Source organism: Alosa alosa, chromosome 21 (assembly GCF_017589495.1).
Source record: "Alosa alosa isolate M-15738 ecotype Scorff River chromosome 21, AALO_Geno_1.1, whole genome shotgun sequence".
NCBI lineage: Eukaryota > Metazoa > Chordata > Actinopteri > Clupeiformes > Clupeidae > Alosa > Alosa alosa.
Window position 1 is genome coordinate 22,730,853 of NC_063209.1, and position 24,170 is coordinate 22,755,022.

General features: G+C 42.5%; 2 protein-coding genes across 3 annotated transcripts; one reads left to right on the plus strand and one right to left on the minus strand.

The window, feature by feature from the left end:
- Positions 1 to 1,266: 1,266 nt before the first annotated feature.
- On the minus strand, positions 1,267 to 7,841 carry si:ch211-153b23.3. The gene is made up of 10 exons (XM_048230623.1): positions 7,250 to 7,841; positions 5,318 to 6,820; positions 5,110 to 5,202; positions 4,835 to 4,939; positions 4,621 to 4,730; positions 4,238 to 4,429; positions 3,831 to 3,993; positions 3,346 to 3,511; positions 2,301 to 2,395; positions 1,267 to 2,131 (listed from the first exon to the last, which is right to left on the minus strand). The coding sequence occupies exons 1-10, from the start codon at positions 7,404 to 7,406 to the stop codon at positions 2,046 to 2,048; spliced, it is 2,670 nt and encodes an 889-aa protein (XP_048086580.1). The 5' UTR covers positions 7,407 to 7,841; the 3' UTR covers positions 1,267 to 2,045.
- A 527-nt stretch (positions 7,842 to 8,368) lies between these two features.
- Positions 8,369 to 15,323, plus strand: irg1l (immunoresponsive gene 1, like). 2 transcript variants are annotated; one of them, XM_048230625.1, is made up of 7 exons: positions 8,369 to 8,679; positions 9,137 to 9,646; positions 10,850 to 10,904; positions 11,248 to 11,435; positions 12,439 to 12,531; positions 13,207 to 13,412; positions 14,197 to 15,323. In XM_048230625.1, the coding sequence occupies exons 2-7, from the start codon at positions 9,629 to 9,631 to the stop codon at positions 15,125 to 15,127; spliced, it is 1,491 nt and encodes a 496-aa protein (XP_048086582.1). In that variant the 5' UTR covers positions 8,369 to 8,679; positions 9,137 to 9,628; the 3' UTR covers positions 15,128 to 15,323. The 2 variants fall into 2 exon arrangements, with proteins under 2 accessions (XP_048086582.1, XP_048086581.1); XM_048230624.1 differs by having other exon boundaries at positions 9,485 to 9,646.
- Positions 15,324 to 24,170: the final 8,847 nt, after the last annotated feature.

A 24,170-nucleotide genomic window follows, 5' to 3' on the forward strand; every position in this document is an offset into this window, starting at 1 on the left:
AGTGACATACAGTTTTGTTTTTAAAAATTCCAGTATCTATTCTCAAATATGCTCAGATACATTGTGCATATAATCATAAGCTGTTCTAAGGACTATAGATGTAATTTTTTGTGTGATAGCAAAATTACTTATCATTATTTTAACAAAAATGTTTTTGTAACAGGGTTGCAAATTGAGTCATAACATCATAAATCTGTAGAAATCCATTAGAAATTCTGATATTAGGCCTATCTATTGCAAATAATCACAAATATCTAACCAAAATTTGTTTATTTTCAGCTCTAATTGAATCTCAACATGAATTGTGGCACACTATGCTGCAATGACGCTGTACTAACAGAAGAAATTCTGGCAATTTATTTAAAATATGTAAATAATGTTTAATTATACAAATACATTTATTTTTATAATTTAACTCTGCATATTTAATCATAAATATATCATAGTTAGCAAAAAATACCTTGATAACTATGATAATAACCATGTTACTTTAATTAGAGTAACAGGGTTGCGAATTAATGCTAATATAGCATCTAATGCTAATCTGTGAATTAGTGAAACGTGAGGGAATCACGTGATTCCCGTGAGGGAAATTTGGTCTGCATTTATCCCAATCTGTGAATTAGTGAAACACACAGTATACTTACAGTATACTTATAGTATACTTATACTTTTAAACACCTCCTGGGGCTTCCAGGTGAGAGGTAGACATCTGGCCCACACCTGTAAGCTGGCAGACATACTGCCCCACCTGCAGTTGTATACCGTAATTTCCCGACTATTATCCATTTTATACATTGATTTTGCAAAATTTGAGGTATGAGGTTAATACAGGGGGGTGGGCTATACATGACAATACATTTCTTTTCTTCATTCTTCTTTTTAATCAAAGCACAATCTCATTTTGATTCATTGGGCTATTGGGCACTGCAGTTAATACAAGGGTGCAGTTAATACGTTGTTTTTTTTCTTTTCTTAATTTTGTATAAACACTGTGCTGTGGTTGTTTACACAATGCAACTAATACACAGAAAGTCACTGTAGTATTTTGCATTGTTCACTGTATTAGTTGAAAGCTCTTCAAAAAGGTTTGCAAAAAGTTTAAGCCTTTTATTTCATACCTCTTATTATGGCCTAGAAAGCGTGAAATTTGATGACAAAATATATTTTAGTTTTTGTTTCTGTTATATTTTATAGTTTGGCCATAGCGGGCCTACCATCTTGTAGGTTAATATATTTACAGTAATAACTCAATTCACAAGAAAATATCTCACAAATAGTTTTATTCCATTGAAAAGAGACAATAAATAAATACACACAAATATAATAGTAAGATATTAGCTTTATGCTAAGAATGTAGTGTCATTATTATTGCACACCAGCCTGGTTATTGCATTGATTACCTTTTCCTTAGGTATATGTGGTGCTTTCAATAATAACTCATATCATACAATAGATTGTATTAGAATATGTTACAATTATATTTCTTTGGCAACTGTTAAATTAAATATTAACATTCACAATATTATTGTTATATGTAACAAATACCACTTGGTACATACGCACAGCATATGCACTTCATAGACAAAACATGTACAATTGAGAGAGAATTACATTTCACACATTGCACATATTGCAAACACAATCACTCAAGTGATTGGGAAGTGTAAAAAGGTATGCCACCAAGTCAAGTGAAAAAAAAGGTATCCCACCAAATCAAGTGAAAAAAAAGGTATCCCACCAAGTCAAGTGAAAAAAAAAGGTATCCCACCAAATCAAGTGAAAAAGCAAAGGCATACTTTTAGTGTTGTTGCAGTTGTAGTTGTAGTCTTTTAGTGTTGTTGTAGTTGCAGTTGTAGTCTTTTAGTGTTGTTGTAGTTACAGTTGTAGTCTTTCAGCGTTGTTGTAGTTGCAGTTGTAGTCTTTTAGCGTTGTTGTAGTTGCAGTTGTAGTCTTTTAGCGTTGTTGTAGTTGCAGTTGTAGTCTTGTAGTGTTGTTGTAGTTGCAGTTGTAGTCTTTTAGTGTTGTTCTTTGTAAAAAGATTTTCATGCCATGCTGTTCTTCACCCTCTCAAATATCTGTCTAACTTTGGCAGTAGGAACGCAGCCTTCTCTCACAAAGGTAATGATTCCTGCAAATAGGAGACAAAGACATTAATTTACTTATGCTATTCACTCTCATTTCCTAGGATTGGTTATTTTGCTTGCATTGTTCCACACGTTAAAATAGCTCAGGAAAAAAGTATTCAGTGACCATACTGTAAATACTGTACAATGCAAAACATTGTGTTTCAAACTTACCTTCATCGATTTTCAGGCAGTTGACCACTGTCGAGGGAGCCACTTCAGCTGACTCACCATCACAGAGGACTCCCTGGAGCTTGTGACCCAGGCGACTGTTGACAAGAGAGAACGTTCTTTAATTCCAGAACAGACCCAGGTTCCCGCTGATCTCTGTGCATAGTTATGGCCCATTCTACCCTGTAGCCCAGGTTGTTGGCCATTTGTAATTGGATAAGTTATTGCCTTAATGTTGAGGCTTTGACAGTGATTATAGAGGAAGACAGAGAACTTTATTAAATATGTCTCCAAGGCAGGCTGATAGGTGTTAATGCTTGATCTAAAAATAGGTAAATTATGTTTTACTGATAGATCCCATTACAGCTCCTGATTTAAATGGGTGCTGTTATTATCTGTAACAAACAACTCATTATGGCCAGCTCTGCTCCTCTTATCACAACTCCTCTCGGCTATTGTATGATAATGAAGAAATAATGACGAACCACACCACGGCTCTTTTAAAATGGACTGTGGTCAGGAGATGACGTTACATCATATTACAATGGTCAGATAAGCTTCAACAGAGATAAAGAAAACCTCTGCCTCACTATACTTATTGAATAGGTGAACGCAATCGAACAGGGCTGCTCCCCACTCAATAGATAGATCATTATTGGTCAATTCACATATAGACTAATATTTGTGAAAGATGTAATAAAATGCAACCACAATGCAACCACAATTGAAGGTCAACACTGCAGAGATGGATAAATAGATCGTTCTTAGATGCTGTTTGATATTGTCAATCCATCACAAAGACAATGGGTCCAGGTTCGAGAATGTGAAAGATCATAGAAGCCGCATAGAGCATTTCGGTCGCTAACAACTGATATACATCTTGTACGTCACGATATCCATAACTAGGTAATAGTTACATAACACTGAGCCTAATCGTACACCTGTCTTACAATGTACCTTATTGAGGTATAATGTAGACATATTACATAAATGCACTTTTTGTGAGTACACTGTAGGCGTAGTCTGGATAAGCTCGGGAGGTACTTACGAGACGACCATGTCATGATGGAGGCTGTCTGGCTCGCCGCTGGGGTTGGCAGATGTGATGGCGATGGGCCCGGTCAGGGTGCACAGGTGCATGGTCACCGTGTGGTCAGGCACACGGATCATGATGCTGTCCCTGGTGCCCACGCGGTCGTACGCACCACCCACACCTAAAGCAAAAGGGATCCACATTGAGCCATTGGTCAAAAGGCACCGCAGATTTGCAGATTCTGCTACTTTTGTTTCACAGACACTCATACTCTTTTAAGATATCATTCATATTGAAGCATGTTGCTAAATGCATGATTGTTACAGTGTGCTCAAGAAGTGTGCTCGTTGCAATTATTTATCTTTAGGTTTTTGGACTTCCTGGACGTTTACACATTGTTGCCCACTGTTGTTTCTTCTGCTAAGCTTTCTTTTCTTTCCTTTCCACAGCAAAGAGACTGAACAACCATACTGTATGTGGTTTACTGCGAGGTCTCCTACCGAGTCTGTAGAGCCACTCTCCCTTGGCGATGATGCAGCTTATGCCTCCGGGGTAGACGCTTCTCATGAACTCCCACAGCAGAGGGCTAAAGGGCGGCTTGGCAGCCACCAGCTGCTCCACGTTGGCAATGCAGATGCACACCGGTTTCTCAGATGGCCGGTCCTGAGGAAGAGGAAGATGAGGAGGGAGAAGGAGGAGTAGGATCTGACATGAGCGCTAGTGTAAACCTAATACTGTTATGAACTAAAGCTCCAAACTTGTAGATATATACTTCTCAAAACACTGACTTTACTGGAATAAATGATTCAATGATCACAGAGCCAAGGCACAAACAAATATACAATAGTCATGTAGAGTGCACTTGGTAAATCATTCATGCATTTTATAAATAACGTTGGGGTTTTACTTTGATGTTGTAGATTCTCTCGATGGCGGCAGGGTTCTTGCAGGAGGCGGCCAGTGCGTAGACTGTATCGGTGGGAATTCCACAAACGCCGCCCTCGTCCAGCATTTTGGCGATCTGCATGATTCCGCTCGTCCCACGAGAACTCGGGACAGGGCAGGGAAGCTTTGGAGCCGCTACCTTCTTTTTCTTGTTCTAAGGTTGAAAGCCAATGCATGAAGAACTCAGTCAGGTTCTTCAACCACCTCTGTGCTTGATCTGCTAAATGTCTTTCAGTAGGTATATGACTTCATGTCTGATTTTATTTTAGGGTTCTTAGAATTTATTGAAAAATGTCTTGACTCAATAACTGAAAGTGCTTTTGAAGAATAAATCTTCTACTATACCTTAAGCAAAGCTGGTCCCAATGGAATAAGCGTTTTATTGAAGATGCAGTTTACAAGAGATGCCATAGCCCCATAGAGGCAGATAATAGAAAATATGGCAAGCATGGCAACTGCAAGAGAAAGAAGATCATTCAGTAACAATGTTTTCTTACATAATTCTCATAATATGTTGAAAAGCACCACTATAAAATATCTTGTGATGTCAGTAACTTACTCTCCAGCTGGTAGGGCAGAGTCCCAAGGGTGGACAGAAGGAAACACACTAACACAATCTCCATTATGATGGTCAGGAAAAACAGGACCAGATTCCCATATGCAGCTAGAGACAAAGCACAAATAAACCTCACCATGAAGAGCAGATCTCATAACAAAATAATACATAAATATAAATATCTTAATTTTGTTTTGGGGGATACATTTTATACCTGCTAGTATGGACAACAGTCTAATTGTCTGTATGAACCAAAACCTGTTTTACTGAAGACTTACCTATTAGCATGATGAAGCCATTTATCACCAAAAAGGCTACAGCTCCAGCAGAGAATCCTTGGGCATTTCCAGGGAAGATGTGCAGCAGATGTCCTACCACAAAAAAGAATAACATAACACAGTCATGTTGATGTGAGATTTGTGGTTGTGGTTAATTTCATACATAAACTGTACGACAGACGCAGTAGAGTAGAATAGGGTGCCTCACCTGCAAACCTGTACCAGGTCCAGGTAGCCCAGACCGCCGCGTAGAAGAACGGGATGACCGAGCCAAAGCGCTTCCCTCTCTGGACCTGCAGGCGACTGACGTAGGCCTGGATGATGGCCCCAGGGATGAGGACCCACGGCACAGTCATGTGCAGGAAGGACGGAGACGAGTCTCGCTGATGGATGGCCGAGAGGGCAGCGATGCCGTTGACCACGTAGAAGAGGGCGTCGGGGAGCTGGCAGCGGGTGCCCTCGGACATCTCCGTCTTCTTCGCCAGGGTGTCGCGGCAGAGTCCGAGCCCGCCGAGCACCGTCTGGAGCTGGCTGGAAGAGACGGGCTGCGGCCCGACGCGGATGAGCGACTTCTCGGCGATGGAGTTGATGAGGCGGGCGAACGTGCCGTAGAGCGACACGGCGGTGAAGAGCGAGCAGGCCACGCCGAAGAAGTAGTAGTAGCCGCCCAGCGGGATCTGCGAGACGGTGGAGAGGGTCAGCAGGAGGAAGAAGAGGTTGTGCAGCAGCTCTAGGGTGTCCATGCTCAGGCAGACCACGCATAAGACGATGGCCGACGCCACGAAGAACCAGTCGCCCACCATGGCCAGTCGGCCGGACCCCGCGTCATCTTGCGTCAGCATGATGGACACCACAAACTCCTCCCAGGCCTTCACGAGCCAATAGGTGCAGTGCAGGCCGAACTTGGTGGCGTGGTAGGTGTCCTGGCGGAGGTAGGCGTAGAAGCTGGAGAGGAGCTGCGAGGCCGAGTTGATGGAGATCCACACGGCGCCCACGGCGAACGCAGGGAAGTAGTGGAAGGAGTAGAAGGCGAAAATGAACGGCGAGACGGTGTCACAGAAGTAGCCCAGCGCCATGGGCTCGGCGTACTTGGTGTTCTTCTTCTTCTCCTGGCCGAGGCTCTGCGCGCTGCCCGAGTTGGCCGTGCCCAGGAGGAGCACGTTGAAGAGCGGGTTGCCGAAGCCCTTGAGGACGTAGCGCTGTGCCAGGCCCTTGACCAAGAGCGCGGCCGAGCCGTAGATGGCGAAGAGGAGGATGAGGAGCTCGAGGACGCCGGACACAACCAGGGCCCAGGGCCCGGAAACGGCGCCCACCGCCTCGAACACCAGGGTGGCTGTGATGGCCCCGAACACGAAGGGCATGATGTAGTTGACGGTGGCCGAGCAGAAGGCCAGGAGGAAGGAGAGGAGGATGTAGGGGAGCAGTCCGGCGATGGCTGACTTGGGCACAAAGAGTTCTGGTGTCACCGTGGCGTTCTCCATCATCAACTCCATTCCAGTCATGTTGAACTGCACATCTATAAACGCAGAGCTGTTGGTGGTGTTGGCTGAGATGGGCGTGACGGCACCCTGGAAGATGCGCGTGGCACCATAGCTCATCCACAATGCGGCATAGCCGACGAAGGCAGTGCCCCCGAGGTGGTCATACTTGCGGTATGCGAGGAAGCCGGCAACTAGCTGGCACAAGCCACCAATCAGGATGAGATGAACACCTACACACAGGAAGAGTCAACAGAAAGAGATTCAAATCATGAGATGACAATCAATACACAAGATAGGAGTTTCCGGTTCTACCTGTATGGGTAGTATGACAGCAAAAACAAATTCTCAGTCTCAGTCTGGTTGTTCTTAACTGCAACAATTTAACTCAGATGAGGTCTTCATCCAGTGAATGATACAATGATATTACGGACCATACCAATTTCATATTTTGGACTTATTACGAGGTGACTGTTAACAGAATGGAGTCAACCATTTACAAAACAGAGGTTCTCGAAACATTTGGATCAAGGACAGGTAGGTGTGTTGGCTACATGACATAACAATGGCTACATGATACTGTATGAGTAGCCAACTGAATTGAAATAAAAGACTTGATATCGAAGCCGTAATTCAATATGATTACGTCATCAGTAGGCTACCTGCAAGGATGTCCTCTACTCCCTGTGCAAGGATACCAGTGTGGGCACCATGGAAGTTCTGCAGTAGAACCAGGAAGGCGCTGATGCCGTTAGCAAGGAGCCCAAGCACGCCTGGCTCACTGTAAAAGCTGGCAGGGAAGCCATCAGCGCTTGCCATTTGGACTTTTTGGAATTTGTTTCTTCTTTTTCTTTCTTTTCTTTCTAAGTGAGAAGGCAAGTGATATTAAACATTAAACACTGATATTAAAACAAAGATCAAGCAAGTTAAACACAGACCAGGAAATGACACTGACACATTATCTTTTACTGTCTATGGGATTGATCCATTCACCCAAATACTTCCTTCACAGAATTAGAATTGTAAAAACCCCTGAAGGTATCACTCAAGTTAAACATTTATCTTCACTGCCCTACAATAACTCCTGACCTATTAGACAGTCTATGGTCCTGACACTACTAATTATAAAACCAGTGTTTAGCCTATCTAGGCTCGCTGGATTGGTCACTAAAGGATGTTATATTTTGACTGGAAACAGTTTATTTACAGGAAAGCAGCAGACAGCAATAGAGCTCTGAGACAGCATAGAGCAGAGCGCCCTCTACATGAAATAAGATGCAACAGCCAAGAACCTGTTCCTACCACTGGCTCGTTCTCAAAATAATCACGATTGAAGATGTTTCATTAATAATAGCTTCCAATAACTTTCAGAATAATTTTACAGATCTAGCTCTCAAGTTTAATTTACTGCCACAAGATAAAATACTGATACAAAGCACAGAACAGAAGCCTATCAGTCATGGCCAGTAAGTATCAGACAGTTTTACATTGTAACTGTTATAACCATTATGGCGAACTCTTACATGACTAATTCCTGTTTTGAAACTTAAATATCCACACTGAACTTTAATATACCAGCTGACAGATTTATAAGAAAACCACAGAGTTATTTTCTTCAACTTTCTGTTTTCATGAATAAAATCTAAATTTGTTTCAGACAGGCAAATATTTATTCAGAGTGATGCTTGAAAATTGTTGCCACACTTTCCACTTTAACTAGCCTCTTCAAACCATCCTACTTCTTCCACCCCCCTCTCTCTTTTTGCTCTCTCTCCTCCTCCACCTTCGCTCTTCGCCCTCTCTCCTCCCTCTTGCTCTATCTTTCCTTCTCTCACAGGTGTGTTTTAGAGGTGTTTCTCCGTCACACAGGTGCAGTATGCTAAGTCAAGAGCCAGAAACAACAGGACTGATGAGGATGCCACACACACTGTACACACAATGTTTGCACACACCGAGGTGTTCTGAGCCAAAGTGAAGCGCACGCGCACGCCCGCGTGTGTGTGTGTGTGTGTGTGTGTACATACTCCTCTGTCTCACTCTCACCTCTTCCACTCACTCATCTGGCTTCTAGCTCAAGTGGATTCTGCTGACAGTACGTTTCATTTTTAACAGACTTTAACAGACATTTCTAATCTTATACAGTTACTACTAGTTATTCTACTAACATTTTAGCATGCATTCAGACCATTTTTTAAATTGTATGTGTAGTAATATTACAATTTATTTTGAGTAACATATAATCACATTATAAAGTATATATTATACTCGTTTATTCGTTATAAAGCTTGCTACATTTGATGAGAATAATAGTACAATTTAAGTGTGAACTTACTGTACATACTTACAATTACTTACATAATATATAATCCTAATACACAATAATCTAACATATCATTAACATCAGTCATCATATTGCATGTATTACACAACTTTTACTGTATTCAGCAGGCAGAATTTCATAATTTCATTAAAACAAAAAAAAAATCGTAGTAAAACAAAAAAAAAAAAGTAGTATTTAAATATATATTTGTGTTCACAAATATAAATAGGCAATTACATCTCTCACATGAACGGAGGTCAAAACAGACAGAAGTCATTTACCTGATGGAGGTGCTCAGTCTGAAGTGTACAGATCTTCAGGAAAAGATGCTCTAAGTTTATAGGAGACCTGATCACATGGATGGGAGGAGTTCCTTAACTCTGGGCCAACCGGGTGTCCCCCCTCAGTGATGTCATCACTGACCCTCATCTTAAACAATATGTTTCCGGCGCTGATGAGCTGAAATCCCACCCATTAGTGATGGAAAAAAAAAAGTCACGCAATTTGGAATTTCCGACCTTGGGTCATATCAATAGCCTTTCAGAGTTCAGCGCTATAAATAAGGGATGGCTTTCAGATGTAACCTGAAGAGAACCGAAGTCTCCCGACACCACAGCATCCAGCACTCAAGAGGCAACAAGGCAGCCAAGACCAACTGCAAGAGAGCAACAGCTGAGCTGAATCTTACTCACCTTCTCCTGCACCAATCTAAACTGACAACATGCTCTCCAAAGTGAAGGTAAGGAGCCTTATCATCATGAACTAACACTAGGGATAAAAGTACGTTAAATTAATTAGTTAATTAATTAATTATTGTTTTCTTACCAGTTTGTGTGTGATGCTATGACATTTTCTATGCGGTTGCATTATTAATGTGGGAGAAATGTAATGACATATGTGTGTGTGTGTGAGAGAGAGGGAGTGTAGGCTCCTCATAGTTGGTACTTGGAGGCTGTGTAAAGGGAGGGGAGCTGAGCCCTTGGTATTCGTGATGGGTTTGCATTCTTGCGGTTCAATCCTGGCTAGCTTAGTATTTGGCAAAACCCATTTTTCTTTTTTTCCCTTTTTCTCTCTTTTTTCTTTTTTTTTTTTTTTTTTTTTTTTTAGCCTGGCCGTTATCTTCTGAGCTCCGAAAAAGTTACGGCACTGTACACTGTAGCTATTTTTGGCCACGCAATTGATATACATGAATCAACAGCCATTACTGTGTGACAGCAGATCGACAGAGCGATTGCGAGTGACGAGAGACGAGTCATAATGAAATCACGGCAGCAGCCTCCAGGGTCAAATTTCAGAGTTTTTTCCACTCTTGCGGGTGTAGGGAACCTGTTCTGCTGAACAATACTATTCGATGATAGAGTGCCATAATGACAACGAGGGGAAGGAAGAAGAAAGAATGTCAGAGAGTAACCACTTAGGAATGGTTTACATTAACTAGATAAACTGGACAAGAAGACAGAGAGTAACCACTTAGGAATGGTTTACATTAACTAGATAAACTGGACAAGAAGACAGAGAGTAACCACTTAGGAATGGTTTACATTAACTAGATAAACTGGACAAGAAGACAGAGAGTAACCACTTAGGAATGGTTTACATTAACTAGATAAACTGGACAAGAAGACAGAGAGTAACCACTTAGGAATGGTTTACATTAACCAGATAAACTGGACAAGAAGACAGAGAGTAACCACTTAGGAATGGTTTACATTAACTAGATAAACTGGACAAGAAGACAGAGAGTGAGGTGTTATCATTTTCTTTGGGAGAATGCAGGGCAGGCTTGTTAACTTCCTGTTTCAAAGGGGAAGAGGGAATTGGAGAACCTGTCGGTCAGCTTGCTGAATGTTGGGTGTGGAATGTCCACTGTTGTTTCATCACATCTGTCAGCACTATGCAATGACGGTCATGTGTCTCTGTCTGTCTGTCTGTCTGTCTGCAGAAGGCCATCACTCCACTGTCCGCTGTGCGCAGCCTGCACAAATCAGCCTTGGATGGTAAGATCTCTCTCTCTCTCTCACTCACTAACACACACACACACACATACACACCCACACACACACACCTAATTTCATCTCACCTTTCTTGTAATGTTAAGCTCCAAGATGAGCTTTCATCATATCATAACATAGAGTAAACCGAGACAGTATTGTCATAAGGTACTACACACTGTACTCTCAATGGATGTGCAGTCTGTACCATCAGAATACATTACATATGGAGCTATTCAGCTGTAACTCATCTCGAAATGTTAACCCTCTCTCAACCTCCATCTTTCTCCACCCATCTCACCCCGCCCCTCCCTCCCTCCCTCCCTCTCTTCCTCCTCCCGGTAAACAGTGGTGGATCGGCCTGCCCCAGAGGAGACGGTCACAAGCAGCTTCGGACGCTTCATCCAGGGCGTGCGGCCCCAGCATTTGTCCCCCACAGTCCTGCAGCGCAGCAAGCGCATGGTGCTGGACAGCCTGGGCGTGGGCCTCATCGGCAGCACCACCGAGGTGTTCGAGCTGGCGCTGCAGCACTGCCAGGTAGGCACCACCACCCACGGGCACCACCACCCACGGGCACCACCGGCGGGCACCAAGTCAATGGTGTTGAGTTTCAGTGGGCGCCTACTTGGCGTACATGAGGATAGGGCAGAATAGAGGATGTTTATATTACTACTATTATCACCCTCCTACTAATATTATCACCCTTGGGTTTATTTATTGTGCTGGCATGCAGAACGTTTAACATGGTAGCACGCAGATTGCTTAACATGGTGATAGCGCCCCCGAGATCGAAGGCAATGAAATCAGTTCTACTGGGTGGTTTGATTGTTTAGAGCTATTGTCAACATTGTCATTGTCATTTAACGCCCAGATGGAAAACAATATACTGTAGAGTGTGTGACCATTTTCTTTTATCCAGCCACAAACAATGCTGTCAGTGCTGGCAATAGTTACAATGGTCACTTTGTGTAAACAAATATGTAAGATTATAAGTCAGGTTATAATGTCGCTATCGTGAATGGAGAACTCCATGAATTTCCCGTTACATCTGTAAACTGCCAAGTCTGCATAGCAAGTGAATGAAACAGTGTTTGCAGGCATGTTTTCCAGGGCTCAGAAACACCATGTCTCTTTAGTCTCACTGTTTTCACGAGGCGTGGAATTCAAGGAAAGGCATTTGACGGATAGCCACTGTGCTTTATAGAGTACACTCCATTCCAGTGTCGTAGTGCATATGTGTGTGTGTGTGTGTGTGTGTGTGTGTGTGTGTGTGTGTGTGTGTGTGTGTGTGCTGTCTGCAGCCAAGAGTGCCTCAACTGCTTTTTCCTGTGTGCCTGGAACTGCAGTCTGGTGGCCAGTGATTGCAGAACGTCTCTCTCCGTCCCCCCTCCCTGTCTTTTGTCTGTGTCTGGCTCCTCTCCACAGCTTCCCTTCATGATAGCCATGCTGGCTCAGTCTGGGGAGCATGTGTGACTAACATTTCTGTCTTTCTCTCTCTCTCTCTCTCTCTCTCTCTCTCTCTCTCTCTCTCTCTCTCCAGCACATGTATGCTCCGGATTACATCAGCTCTGTGTACGGCCGCAAGGACACAAGGCTCTCCCCTACCCTGGCAGCCTTCGTTAACGGCGTGGCGGTGAGTATTGGTGACCCTCCGAACCCCCACGGTGGCACATGCGTAGCAGGCTCGGGTCTAGTGAACTGCCATGTTAGGATCAAATGGTCTTCACAGACTTGCCGCTGCCAAGCATGCAGGAATGGTGGTAATGATGGTGCTGGCTTCAGGGAGAGGGAGAAGGCGGCTGATGGTGAAAATCTACAAAGGTGTTTGGAAGTGTTTGGACATGGAAGGGTTATGAGTGTTCAGGGGTGGGGAGCGAGACATGCCTCTCCTGTAAGTCTAATAACACAGTGTCATTGGTAAGCCGATGCCCCTGTCAGGAAATATTAGAGATGTTCTCGGGTAATACCTATTTACTGATTCCGAGCATGACGTTCCCGGGGTCTGTTATTACTCACTCACCCTTTCCTGCGGTCGGATTCTGGCCCAGGGGAGTGTTTTTGTTTCACGCCGGGGCCAGACAGCCACAGGACCATATCCTGACCCGTACAAATGGCTCGGCCAAAGCCTCCAACTGAGTAGAGAAGCACACTAAAGAACTCGAGGAACAGGTCCGTCCCAGAATAGCGCTGGGACTTGGGGCAACATTTGGTTTGCCCATCTTCAATAGCCAGGCCAAGAATAAGAACAAAGAATGAGGGGGGTTTGTTTGAGGTGGCTCTAACTTGTGTCTTTCTCCCCACCCCACAGTCCCACTCCATGGACTTTGATGACACCTGGCATCCGGCCACCCACCCCTCTGGTGCCGTTCTGCCCGCCCTGTTGGCCATCAGTGATATGTTGCCTGGCAACAGCAAGCCAAGCGGTCTGGACTTCCTGTTGGCCTTCAACGTGGGCATCGAGGTCCAAGGTCGGCTGTTGAGGTTCTCCAACGAAGCTTGCAACATCCCAAAGAGGTGAGTGAAGGAGGAACCAATAAGTTCCTTTTAAACATAAGTTCGTTTTTAGTCCACTGGACAAGATCTTGTGTTGCAGCATGTGTTTGTTTGGTTACTATACTCAAAAATACATATAGGAGAGAGATTGTGAGATTGCAATAACAGCAGTCACTTTAAATGAAGCCAGAATAACAGAACCTCTAAATAAACTCTAGAGTGGTTCAGTTAATGCATGCAAACATATCCCACAACATTGGCATTTTCCGGTCACTCTGTGTCACTCTCTCTCTCTCGCTCTCTCACACACACACACACACACACACATTCATTCACACACACACACACATGGCAGACTGGTAGGGAGAGGCCCTTTGGCCAGTTTTAGCTCAGCCAAGGAAGTTACTAAGAGTTCCTTCAGACATGTATTTACTCAGACCGCTGCGATTCCGAATGACCATCAGTGACCCTCCTCCTCTGCGTCCAAATGACATGAAATACCATAATCTGTTATTTCCTCTGACACGCCTTGACAAGGGCCCACTCAGTCCTGCAACAGCTCGGCCTTGTGCCCTGTGTAATTTAGGAACAGAGGCTCACAAAAGCCCACCTGTCCTTATTTAAAGTGTTGTATCCTCCCAGCTGGGACAGTTTGTTCAGCCCTAAGGTTTTCTGGTGTGTGGTGAGCGATTCCAAAACACTCCTCTCACTTAGTCATCTTCTCGTCCCCTCTTCTCCTCTTTGTTTTCTGTTTTTCTCTCTCTCTTTCTGTCTTTTTTTCTCTCTTTCTCTCTCTCTCTTCCAGGTTCCATCCGCCCACAGTGGTGGGCACTATGGGCAGTGCAGCGGCCTGCGCCCGCCTGCTCTCCCTGGAGCGCTCCCAGTGCAGCCATGCCCTGGCCATTGCTGCCTCTCTCTCGGGTGCGCCCATGGCTAATGCCGCCACGCAGTCCAAGCCCTTCCACATTGGCAACGCGGCGCGCCTGGGCCTGGAGGCGGCACTGCTGGCCTCTAGAGGCCTGGAGGCCAGCGCGCTGGTGCTGGACGCAGTGCCCGGCGTGTCAGGCTTCAGCGCCTTCTACGAGGACTACGCCCCACGGGCACTGCCCTCGCCCGATGACCATGACTCCCACAGCTTCCTGCTGGAGGAGCAGGACATGGGCTTCAAGCGCTTCCCGGCGCACCTGGGCATGCACTGGGTGGCCGACGCCGCCGCCACCGTGCACGAGGCCCTGGTGGGGCTGACCGGTGGATGCGTGTCCCCCGGGGCAGTGCGCGAGATCCTCCTGCGTGTGCCAGTGTCCAAGTACATCAACCGGCCATTCCCGGAGTCCGAGCACGAGGCACGTCACTCGTTCCAGTTCAACGCCTGCACTGCGCTGCTGGACGGCGAGGTGACCGTACGCTCGTTCTCCGACGAGGCGCTGCGCCGGCCTGAGCTGCACGCCCTGCTCGCGCTGGTGCGTGTCCAGCACCCCGCCGACAACCCGGCCAACTTCGACCGCATGTACGGCGAGGTGCAGGTGACGTTGGCCAGCGGCGACGTGCTGCGCGGTCGCTGCGACACCTTCTACGGCCACTGGCGCAACCCGCTGACCGACGAGAGCCTGCGCAAGAAGTTCCGCGGCAATGCTGGTACCGTGCTGCCCGCCGACCGGGTCGAGGGACTCATCCAGGCCGTGGACCAGCTGGACCAGCTGGGCGACTGCAGCCCTCTCCTCGCCCAGATCCAGTGAGCGACGTCGCTCCTCCTCCCAGTGCCCACTCCTGCTCGCCAGTTTTTCCGGTCTCAGAGCCAGAATTTCCAATCCAAGAAACCAGTGCCAGTGAGGCCTTTGGTACACCATGGTTTTTAGAGTTGTACATATGCTGTAAGTTAGTTTTCAAATTGGCTTTCTTGTCCATCTGTCTGTTGGTTTGTTTGTTTTTCTTGTCAAAACAGACCATTCAGTGAATCACAGATGTTTCCGTGAAGCCAAACCCATTTTCTTAGTCAGTGTACAGGGTGTAGCAATAGCTAAGAAGTCACGCTGAACATTGCTTTCACTTTCACTTTGCCTTCTGCATTAATGAACGCTGGCTAAAGATGAAATTATGTGATTTTTTTCTGAAAATGACTCGGTCACGTGTGGCTCTACAAACTGATTAAGCTGTCTGTTGTTCTTTTGATTTGGCCATTGGCTAATTTGTACTGATGTTACTGTTATGAATTGACTGCAGGGTGTGTGTAGCTAAGTTTTTGAAAACACTTGATATTTTCTCTTTCCAGACTTTTTTGTTATTGTGTCCTTTGGTAGAACCATGGATCTGTCTTGAATCTGAATTAATGGTGCTGGAAAGCAGAATTCACATGTAAATATAAAACTACTTTGAACAGTCTCTGTAAGTAGGTTTCTCTGCCTTTGGTTCTTTTTGTGGCTTAATCATTGTTTTATAATGATGTACTTTTATTTTAGTTGAAATATTTAAATGAATAAATACATAAAATGATCAGTAAATTTCACCTTGTGTGTTGTTTCATTCATCTCAATACTCCTATGAGAAGTCGCCAGAAAAACAGTATTCCCCACAATGTCTTTCCTTGTGAGAGTTCATGATAATATTAGGCAATGAAATAAAATAAAATCAGTAATTTACAGCCAACAGAGCTACAAACACTATGAACTATGAATATGAGAGAAATGTGTAATAGCAACCATGTGCCCACCACATCACACAATGGCTATTAATGTCCAAAGCACTCTGACCACTCCACCTCTGCTCTAAATGGCGCTCAAAGAATCCTCCACAGAAATGCATGGGGGTAGTTCATAACACCAATATGGCAGTAGTCTACACATATCCCACCCCTTTCTGTAATGTAAGTAACCCGTATGCCTCCCCATTCACTCAAATAGGAAAATAGCTGCCCAATAACTGCCCAAAGTGCGTCACCAAGATGGCCGCCAAGTGGATGGACTTGCCTAGAAGGTCTTTGGCTCTACTCAGTCATTATGTAAAGTTAACATCTTCCTCTGTCATAAATAACCAATAATAACAGTCTTACACTATATATTAGCAACAAGTTAACACAAAACATAACTATACAAGAATAATAATGAATAAATACTAGTAATAATGATGATAAAAAGAAATGCCCTTCAAGACAATAGGACATTAAACATAAAATGTCTCATAGATTATTAAATGCAGACACCTTGTTGCACAGGGAGCAGGTACTCCTAAGCTTCACTAAAAATCGGCCATCAGCTGTGAAAGTCATTTACTACATAGCAGTGTCTTCTGTATGTCTGAACAATTTTATGCCATATGCTTGTTTTAAAACTCGTGTTGTATTTCAAAAAAACATTTCTCTGAGGGATACAAAATGCAGTATTGTATATTCCCTGAAGATTCCTGAGCCATTTTACAAAAGCAATTTTTTTCAAGAAGTGAGTTACGGTTAATTAGGAACAGTTAAGTTGGAGCGGCTGAAGTGCCCTTGAGCAAGGCACCTAACCCATCACTGCTCCCTGAGCGCCACTGTAGCAGGCAGCTCACTGCGTCGGGATAAGTGTGTGTTTCACCTCACTGTGTGTTCACTGTGTGCTGAGTGTGTTTCACTAATTCAGGGATTGGGATAAATACAGAGACCAAATTTCCCTCACAGGATCAAAACAGTATATATACTTATACTGTATATATACTTATACAGATAATTTCTGGTGGCTAAAGTTCCCTTCTTGTGATCGGTAAGTATTTCTCAACATTCATTCACTTAACCACTCTAAGACAGAAAGAATGATCCATGCGTGTTTGGTGTGTTGAACGACGGTAGAAAACAGTGTGTTGATGAATACAAACAAAATATAGAAATCACACAGTTTACACTCCATCAATGCGCGAGCTCCCTACGTCATAGCTCAGCGCGCGCTCTCAAGCAGCTCCTATGTCCTATGCATCTATGGTTATTCTAAGCAATGCATGTATACTAAACTAACATGCAAACTATAAAATACAATTATGCAATCATAACATAATCATAATCATGCTATAATAAAAAATCACTAAACATGAATCTAAATAATATGAATCTAAATCTGAGTCTAAATTACAATATGAAACATGGCACTAACAATTTCTATTATTAATATATTGAATATCTAATACAAAACATTATTTTTTTCATGTGTGGAATATCTTGTGCACTGCTCCCTTGATTGCCATGGCCTGTACTCATTAGCTTTTGTCCCAGAACAGTACATGTAACAGTAAGAAGATATAATCTGCTATCTGGACTCAACATCACATACTGTGGACGAGAGGTTGTCTACAAGATGTTTGCTTTGAATCTGAATGTATTGGCCAAGGTTGCTTATCAAAGCCTTGATGTGACACTCCCAACGATAAAGAGTGAAAGGAACAATAACTTTATCATATTTACATATAGTATTTGAATAGCTGTAATTTACAGAACTGACCATTGTAAATGCAAGTTATGAATTCCGACAATGGCATAATTTATATTCACACTAGACCATGTGGTTAAATCAAATTAAAGAAACATTATGGGCTTTATCACAGCCTCTGAAAACAAAGCACAGATATTTCCTGAATAGCTAACATCACATACAAGAAAAGATTAACAGGCCAATAGCCTTGCCAGACACTTAACTGGACATGCTGAGTCACTGATGCAATAATGGCCTACTGGTTAGCGTTTCGGACTTGTAACCGGAGGGTTGCCGGTTCGAAACCCCAACCAGTAGGCACGACTGAAGTGCCCTTGAGCAAGGCCCTTAACCCCTTACTGCTCCCCGAGCGCCGCTGTTGTTCACTCACTGCGCCGGGATTAGTGTGTGCTTCACCTCACTGTGTGCTGAGTGTTTCACTAATTCACGGATTGGGATAGATGCAGAGACCAAATTTCCCTCACGGGATCAAAAGAGTATATATACTCATACATTAACGTCATTAAGGTCATCTGCCCAGCGTATTTTTATTTTGCATTTTGCCCTGCATGGCATTCTGGTGGTGTGAGCCAGAGTTAGTCATTGCAGATGGCTAAACATTAAGGTCATCTGAGTTAGTCCTTGCAGATGGCTAAACAATCTCCCAAGGCACCTGATGGTGTAGTGGAGCTTCATCCACTGTAGAGGACCTATGAAACCATAAGTAGCTTGCATAAGTGGCATCAATGAGCCTGCTAGTCATTGCAGTTGGCTTAAGAACCTCCAACCCAAGGCAACAATCACATACAAACATAAACAGCTATATATATATATATCCATATGGGTGGTGTCAATGAAGAAGCATTTGGAAGCAACACCTCCAAATGAACTCTTGAATTTCTTGAATCTTGAATTTCAGGTGAGTACTTCGTCCATGTCTGTATGTCATGGAGACAAGCAATGAGGGTATTGAGAGGGAGAGTGGTAGTTGGTTTGGTGAACACATAGAGGTGTATGTCATTTTTGAATGAAAGTAGATGCCATAGTGCCTGATGATGTGTTACCGAGGGGAAGGAGGTAGATGATGAACATATGACACTCAGTAGTACAGACAAATGGATAGTCTGTCTTTCAGTCTGTGTGTGTGTGTGTGTGACAGAGAGAGAGAGAGTAATTACCAATAAATCATACCTTTTTTGTGACAAGTATGGTGTATTTACTGAATAATAATCAATGATGATATCCACTGTAACCAACTTACTCAAATACTGGGTCAAAAAAGACAGCTTGGTGATTGATATGGAGTTGCTGACTCGTGAACTTCCTTGTGGAAAACCCCTTGAGAAGAAACCAGCCAATCGATTCTAAATGACACTCAGGTCACACACCCATAGTCATACACAATAAAGCCTTTTGATAGAACTTCTCAGAAATGTTGCCAGAAACAAAAACACACTTAAGTCCCTATTATTCTTCGAAGTACTTCCTGACGGGACAACCCTTTTATGAACTGTTGCTTTACACATTAACGTAATAAATTAAGATACATAACACCTGTCATGCCTAAGTCCTCTAGTTTCATTCATCCCGCACGGGAATTGGGGCACATTAAGTTTATTACTCTGCCCAGTGTATTTTGCTTTTTCCCCCACGTGGCATTCTGGTGGTGTGAGCCAGAGTTGCAGGTCGTTGCAGGTGGCTAAACAATCTCCCAAGGCACCCAACCCAACTCAAGACAACGATCCCTGTGATGCATGATAAACATCATGTAAAAAAAACAATAGTCACTGAGAGAATCAAACTGATGCCAATGATGGCTACCCTACACAAGTGTCACCTCGAGCTCAGGAAGAGGAGATATTGTCAGTTTGGCTATCTATCAGCTAACAGTTTCACTCCATGCCACATACCGTAATTGCTATATGTCACATGAGATGAAGCAGTGTAGGCTACAAACAAGCAATCTGCAAGCTTGTATTCTGACTGAAGATCCACTGTAGAGGACCTATGAAACCATAAGTAGCTTGCATAGGTGGTGTCAATGAGCCTGAGTTAGTCATTGCGGTTGGCTTATGAACCTCCAACCCAAGGCAATAATTATATATGGACATAAACACACAGCTATATATACCCATATGGGTGGTGTCAATGAAGAAGCATTTGGAAGCAACACCTCAGTTGTCATACTCTTGAATTTCAGGTGAGTGGTTGTCATCCATGTCTGTATGTAATTGGTGGACACATAGAGGTGGGTTTGGTAGTGGGTTTGGTGGAGGATGCCATTGTGCCTGTCTGTGTGTGTGTGTGACAGAGAGAAAAGAGAGAGAGAGAGAGAGAGAGAGAGTACTTACCAATAAATCATACCTTTTGTGTGACAAGTATGGTGTATTTACTGAATAATAATTAATGATGCTGGATCAAAAAAGACAGCTTGATGATTGACATAGAGCTGCTGACTCATGAACTTCCTTGTGAAAACCTCTTGAGAGGAAAACAGCTAATCAAATCTAAATGACACTCAGGTCACACACCAGTAGTCATACACAATAAAGCCTTTTGATAGAACAGCTCAGAGATGTTGAGAAACAATAAGTGCCTATTATTCAGAGAAGTACTTCCTGACAGGACAACCATTTTATGGATCGTTGCTTTACATATTAACTAGGGCTGTCAAAGTAACTGATTAATTTGGATTAATTAATTTGAGAAAATATAACTGATTAAAAAAATAGTGCAGATTAATCGATTCCGTACGACCTTTGACCCCGAGCCGTTCTAGTCAGTAACCATTAGACTGTAAAATGAAGGAAAGAGTAGAAAATGTGCTGCCTAGATCATTGATTGGAACATTTACTTTTAAACAACGGCCTGATGGTGTTGATAAAAATAAAGTGTTGATTAAAATTAAGTCCTCTGCAATGTCTGCAGCAAGGAATTTGCATATAACCGGAGTTCGTCAACTCTAAAGTCGCACATCAATGCAAAGAAATAGTGTTGACATTGAGGGGAGTTGAGTGTTGAGTGTTCATTTATTTTCATTGTGTCCCCTAGGTTATATCTGTGGCCTGAAATGCCTTGTATGTGAAAAAAAAACTTCTTCCCATAGCACTTTTGAATTTATTTCCTCAGCATATTAGGTCATATCATTTATTATTATGGCCATTATTTGAACAGTGAAAATAATAATTAAAGAGTTTTTGAACTTTAATGTCACTAATGCTGATTATTCAATGATTCATTTGAATTTAAACATTTAAAATACTTTCACAGCAAAAATATTATATGTGATTAATTTAGATTAATTAATCACAGAGTATGTAATTAATTCGATATTTTTTTTTAATCGATTGACAGCCCTAACATTAACATATTAAATTAAGATACATAACATGGAACAACAATAGCATGCTTTACACATTAACATATTAAATTAAGATACATAACATAGAACGACAATAGCATGTGCTGGTGATACATTTAAATATAAAAGCCCCATTGGGTATGTGCTCAGGAAAAACCAAAAAATAGGGTCAGATGAATATTGACATTGTACATGTTTAAGGAAGGACTGAGTCAACAGGTGGACCAGGTGCCTCTCTGCTCTTTCAGCATCTTACCTCCAAGTCAAAGGATCTTTTAAGCTTCCAAAAGGTACACTTCCTAAGTGCACAAGCTTAAATTTGAAATACACAAAAGATGACATATTTGAATGACATTTGGGTTTTGCCTAGTGACAAGTATCCAATTGTAACCAACTTACTCAAATACTGGGTCAAAAAAGACAACTTGGTGCTTGACATGGAGCTGCTGACCCATGACCAATGAACTTCTTTGTGAAAACCCCTTGAGAGGACAACAGAGCTAGGCTGGGTGAACCCAGCCTGATCTGACGGCGAAAGCCAGGCTACAATAGAGCCATTCTAATCTAAATGACACTCAGGTCACACACCCATAGTCAGTAATATACAAAATGTGACATATTTGACATTCGGGTTTTAACTAGTATTTGTATGATGATATGTTATTTGCCTCTTAGATCTCTTAGGCCATGATGATATGTTCTTTGCCTCTTAGATCTCTTTAGATGGATCACATAGAAAGATGGAGGGCACTTTTTGAACTAGGGCCCACATACATAACTTTACTTATTTACATTTTTTATAATCAAAACAATGACTGTCATAAATGTAGCACTGTTTGTTTGTGTATGTTAGTATGTAAGTATACACTGTGCATATTGAGTTGAGAGCAATTTGATATCCATGTTATCCATGTAATGTAATGTAATGTAATTCATGAATTCCATGCATCAGGCTACTTGAAATCAATTGTAATTGCGCTGATGTTTTATTCTCATACTGAGCCCACGATGGGCCTTTACATAGTCCAAAATCAGGCATGGGTAACTGCGGTCTGTTTTACATGGAAGTGGAAATGTTACATGATGCTACATAGACACCTGTGCACATAAGAAGATGTCTAAGCACTTTTTAAACCTACACAAAAAAAAACATGCATTTTAATAGAAACTATTCAAAATACTTAACCCATAGCCAGTCAGTACAATGCTATGGGCCTATATCTTTAGCGAGAATAAGAAGAACGAGTTGTCTTACAACTGTCACTGAGTAGACATGCAAATGTTAGCCTATATGATGGATATTCTTTATCTATTTTGGGAGTGGAAATGTGGTTTTCCACAGTCAGATGTTTTGACACTTCTGATATTATTTGCCCCACAGGATGTCATTCCATTCACTGAAAAGGTCCTAAACAGGCAACCTCTCAAATGTACGCCCATACAGCATTTTCACACACAAGGATCAAGAACAGGTCAACAAGGGAGATGATGCCTCTCTTACACAGTTTCCAGTATGTCTAGATACTCTCCCTTTCCTATAGAACCTTTCAACAAAATAAACAAAAACAATGCTTGAACGTTCTATTTTGTTCCCAATCTACTTCCTCTGCATTAAGATAACATATGGAACGTTAAAACGGAAGCCTTGTGGGAACAACTATGATGCGGATAATGGAACATAGCTTATTAGTCTGGTAGGAAAGGGGGGGGGGGTCATCTGCACCCGTAAGGTATATTTTTTAACCTAGTTTTTTGTAATCCTTACGGTGTCTAGAAAAGGAATTTTGATGTTCCCCACACAAGTTATTGTCCCATATGTGTTTTTTTTTTTTTTTTGTACCATCTTTTGTGTCCGTGCTTGATTTTCAGCTGTGAAAAAAGAAAACTTTAAATCTACATAGAATCTGAACAATACATCCTACAGACACAATCAACCCCATTTTCTCTTAATCTTTGCATTAGATGTGAGAATTGTCATGATTAGATGATGTATGGTGCATTAAAACTCAAATAAACACAACAAAATGTAAAAAATTGGTGACATTGGATAACTGGAACTCCTAGACAGTTTTTACAGTCTTTAAGATGTCTAATAAGCAAATGTTGATGATCTCTACTTGAAATATTGTCACATGTTGGTCCATCTCCCATAATAAGGAGTTACTATTCAAACCGTTATATTGGTATTATATTTATTGAAACAAAACAGAAAACCACTCATATAGTCAAATATGTGTATATACTGTATAGGGTATAACAAATCCCTATTAGAATAAACTGTAATAGAAAAGAGTGATTCTAATCAAAAGCCAAAAGGTCAAGGCCAGTGATGTCTATTCATCATACGGCAGGTCTTCATAATCAATCTCTTGCTCCTCGCCTTCTTCACCATCTCCATCCATCTCCTCGACTGTTTCCTCCAGCAAGTCAGTCAGTAAAGTGGGGGTGCAGGTGACAAGCTTTTTATGTGACAAGTTTGGTGTATTTACTGAATAATGATCAACCATAATACAGTATATCCACTGTACCAACTTACTCAGTTGTAACCTTGAAGCTTATCTTTCAACCTAGATTCCTCCACAGGAAGAGATAAGTGATGTCAAGGGAAGGGGAATCCCCTGGCTCATACACAGGAAGTACGCAAGCATTATTTATTTAATTAAAGATTATACATGGCGTAGCAAGATAGTTCATTTTCTATGGGCGCAAAATGGGGATTGAGTCCTGTCTGTATAAAGGGGTGTTTTGTTGACCTATTGATGAGCGTACATAGTAACTGGCTAACAGCAGCAGAATAAATAACAGGCGCACACCTGATCTAAGGTCAAAGGAATGGTAGAGTAATGTCTATTTTCTCCAGACTGGAATGCTCAAAAATGCTAAAAATGTACCTGAAATGGTCAGAAGGGTTTGAGGATCATGAAAACGTACCCAAAATTCACATTCCTAACTCTAAACAACCAAGACCTTAGCATATGTGGTAAAATT

Excerpts from the sequence above, each read along its gene's own strand:
- si:ch211-153b23.3 (XM_048230623.1), bottom strand. The coding sequence starts at position 7,406 with ATGGCAAGCGCTGATGGCTTCCCTGCCAGCTTTTACAGTGAGCCAGGC. Across the intron at positions 4,430-4,620 it reads TGGGACCAGCTTTGCTTAAG|AACAAGAAAAAGAAGGTAGC; the intron begins GTATAGTAGAAG and ends TTTCAACCTTAG. Across the intron at positions 2,396-3,345 it reads CATCATGACATGGTCGTCTC|TCGCCTGGGTCACAAGCTCC; the intron begins GTAAGTACCTCC and ends TCTTGTCAACAG.
- irg1l (XM_048230625.1), top strand. Across the intron at positions 11,436-12,438 it reads TGGCGCTGCAGCACTGCCAG|CACATGTATGCTCCGGATTA; the intron begins GTAGGCACCACC and ends CTCTCTCTCCAG. Across the intron at positions 12,532-13,206 it reads CCTTCGTTAACGGCGTGGCG|TCCCACTCCATGGACTTTGA; the intron begins GTGAGTATTGGT and ends CCCACCCCACAG.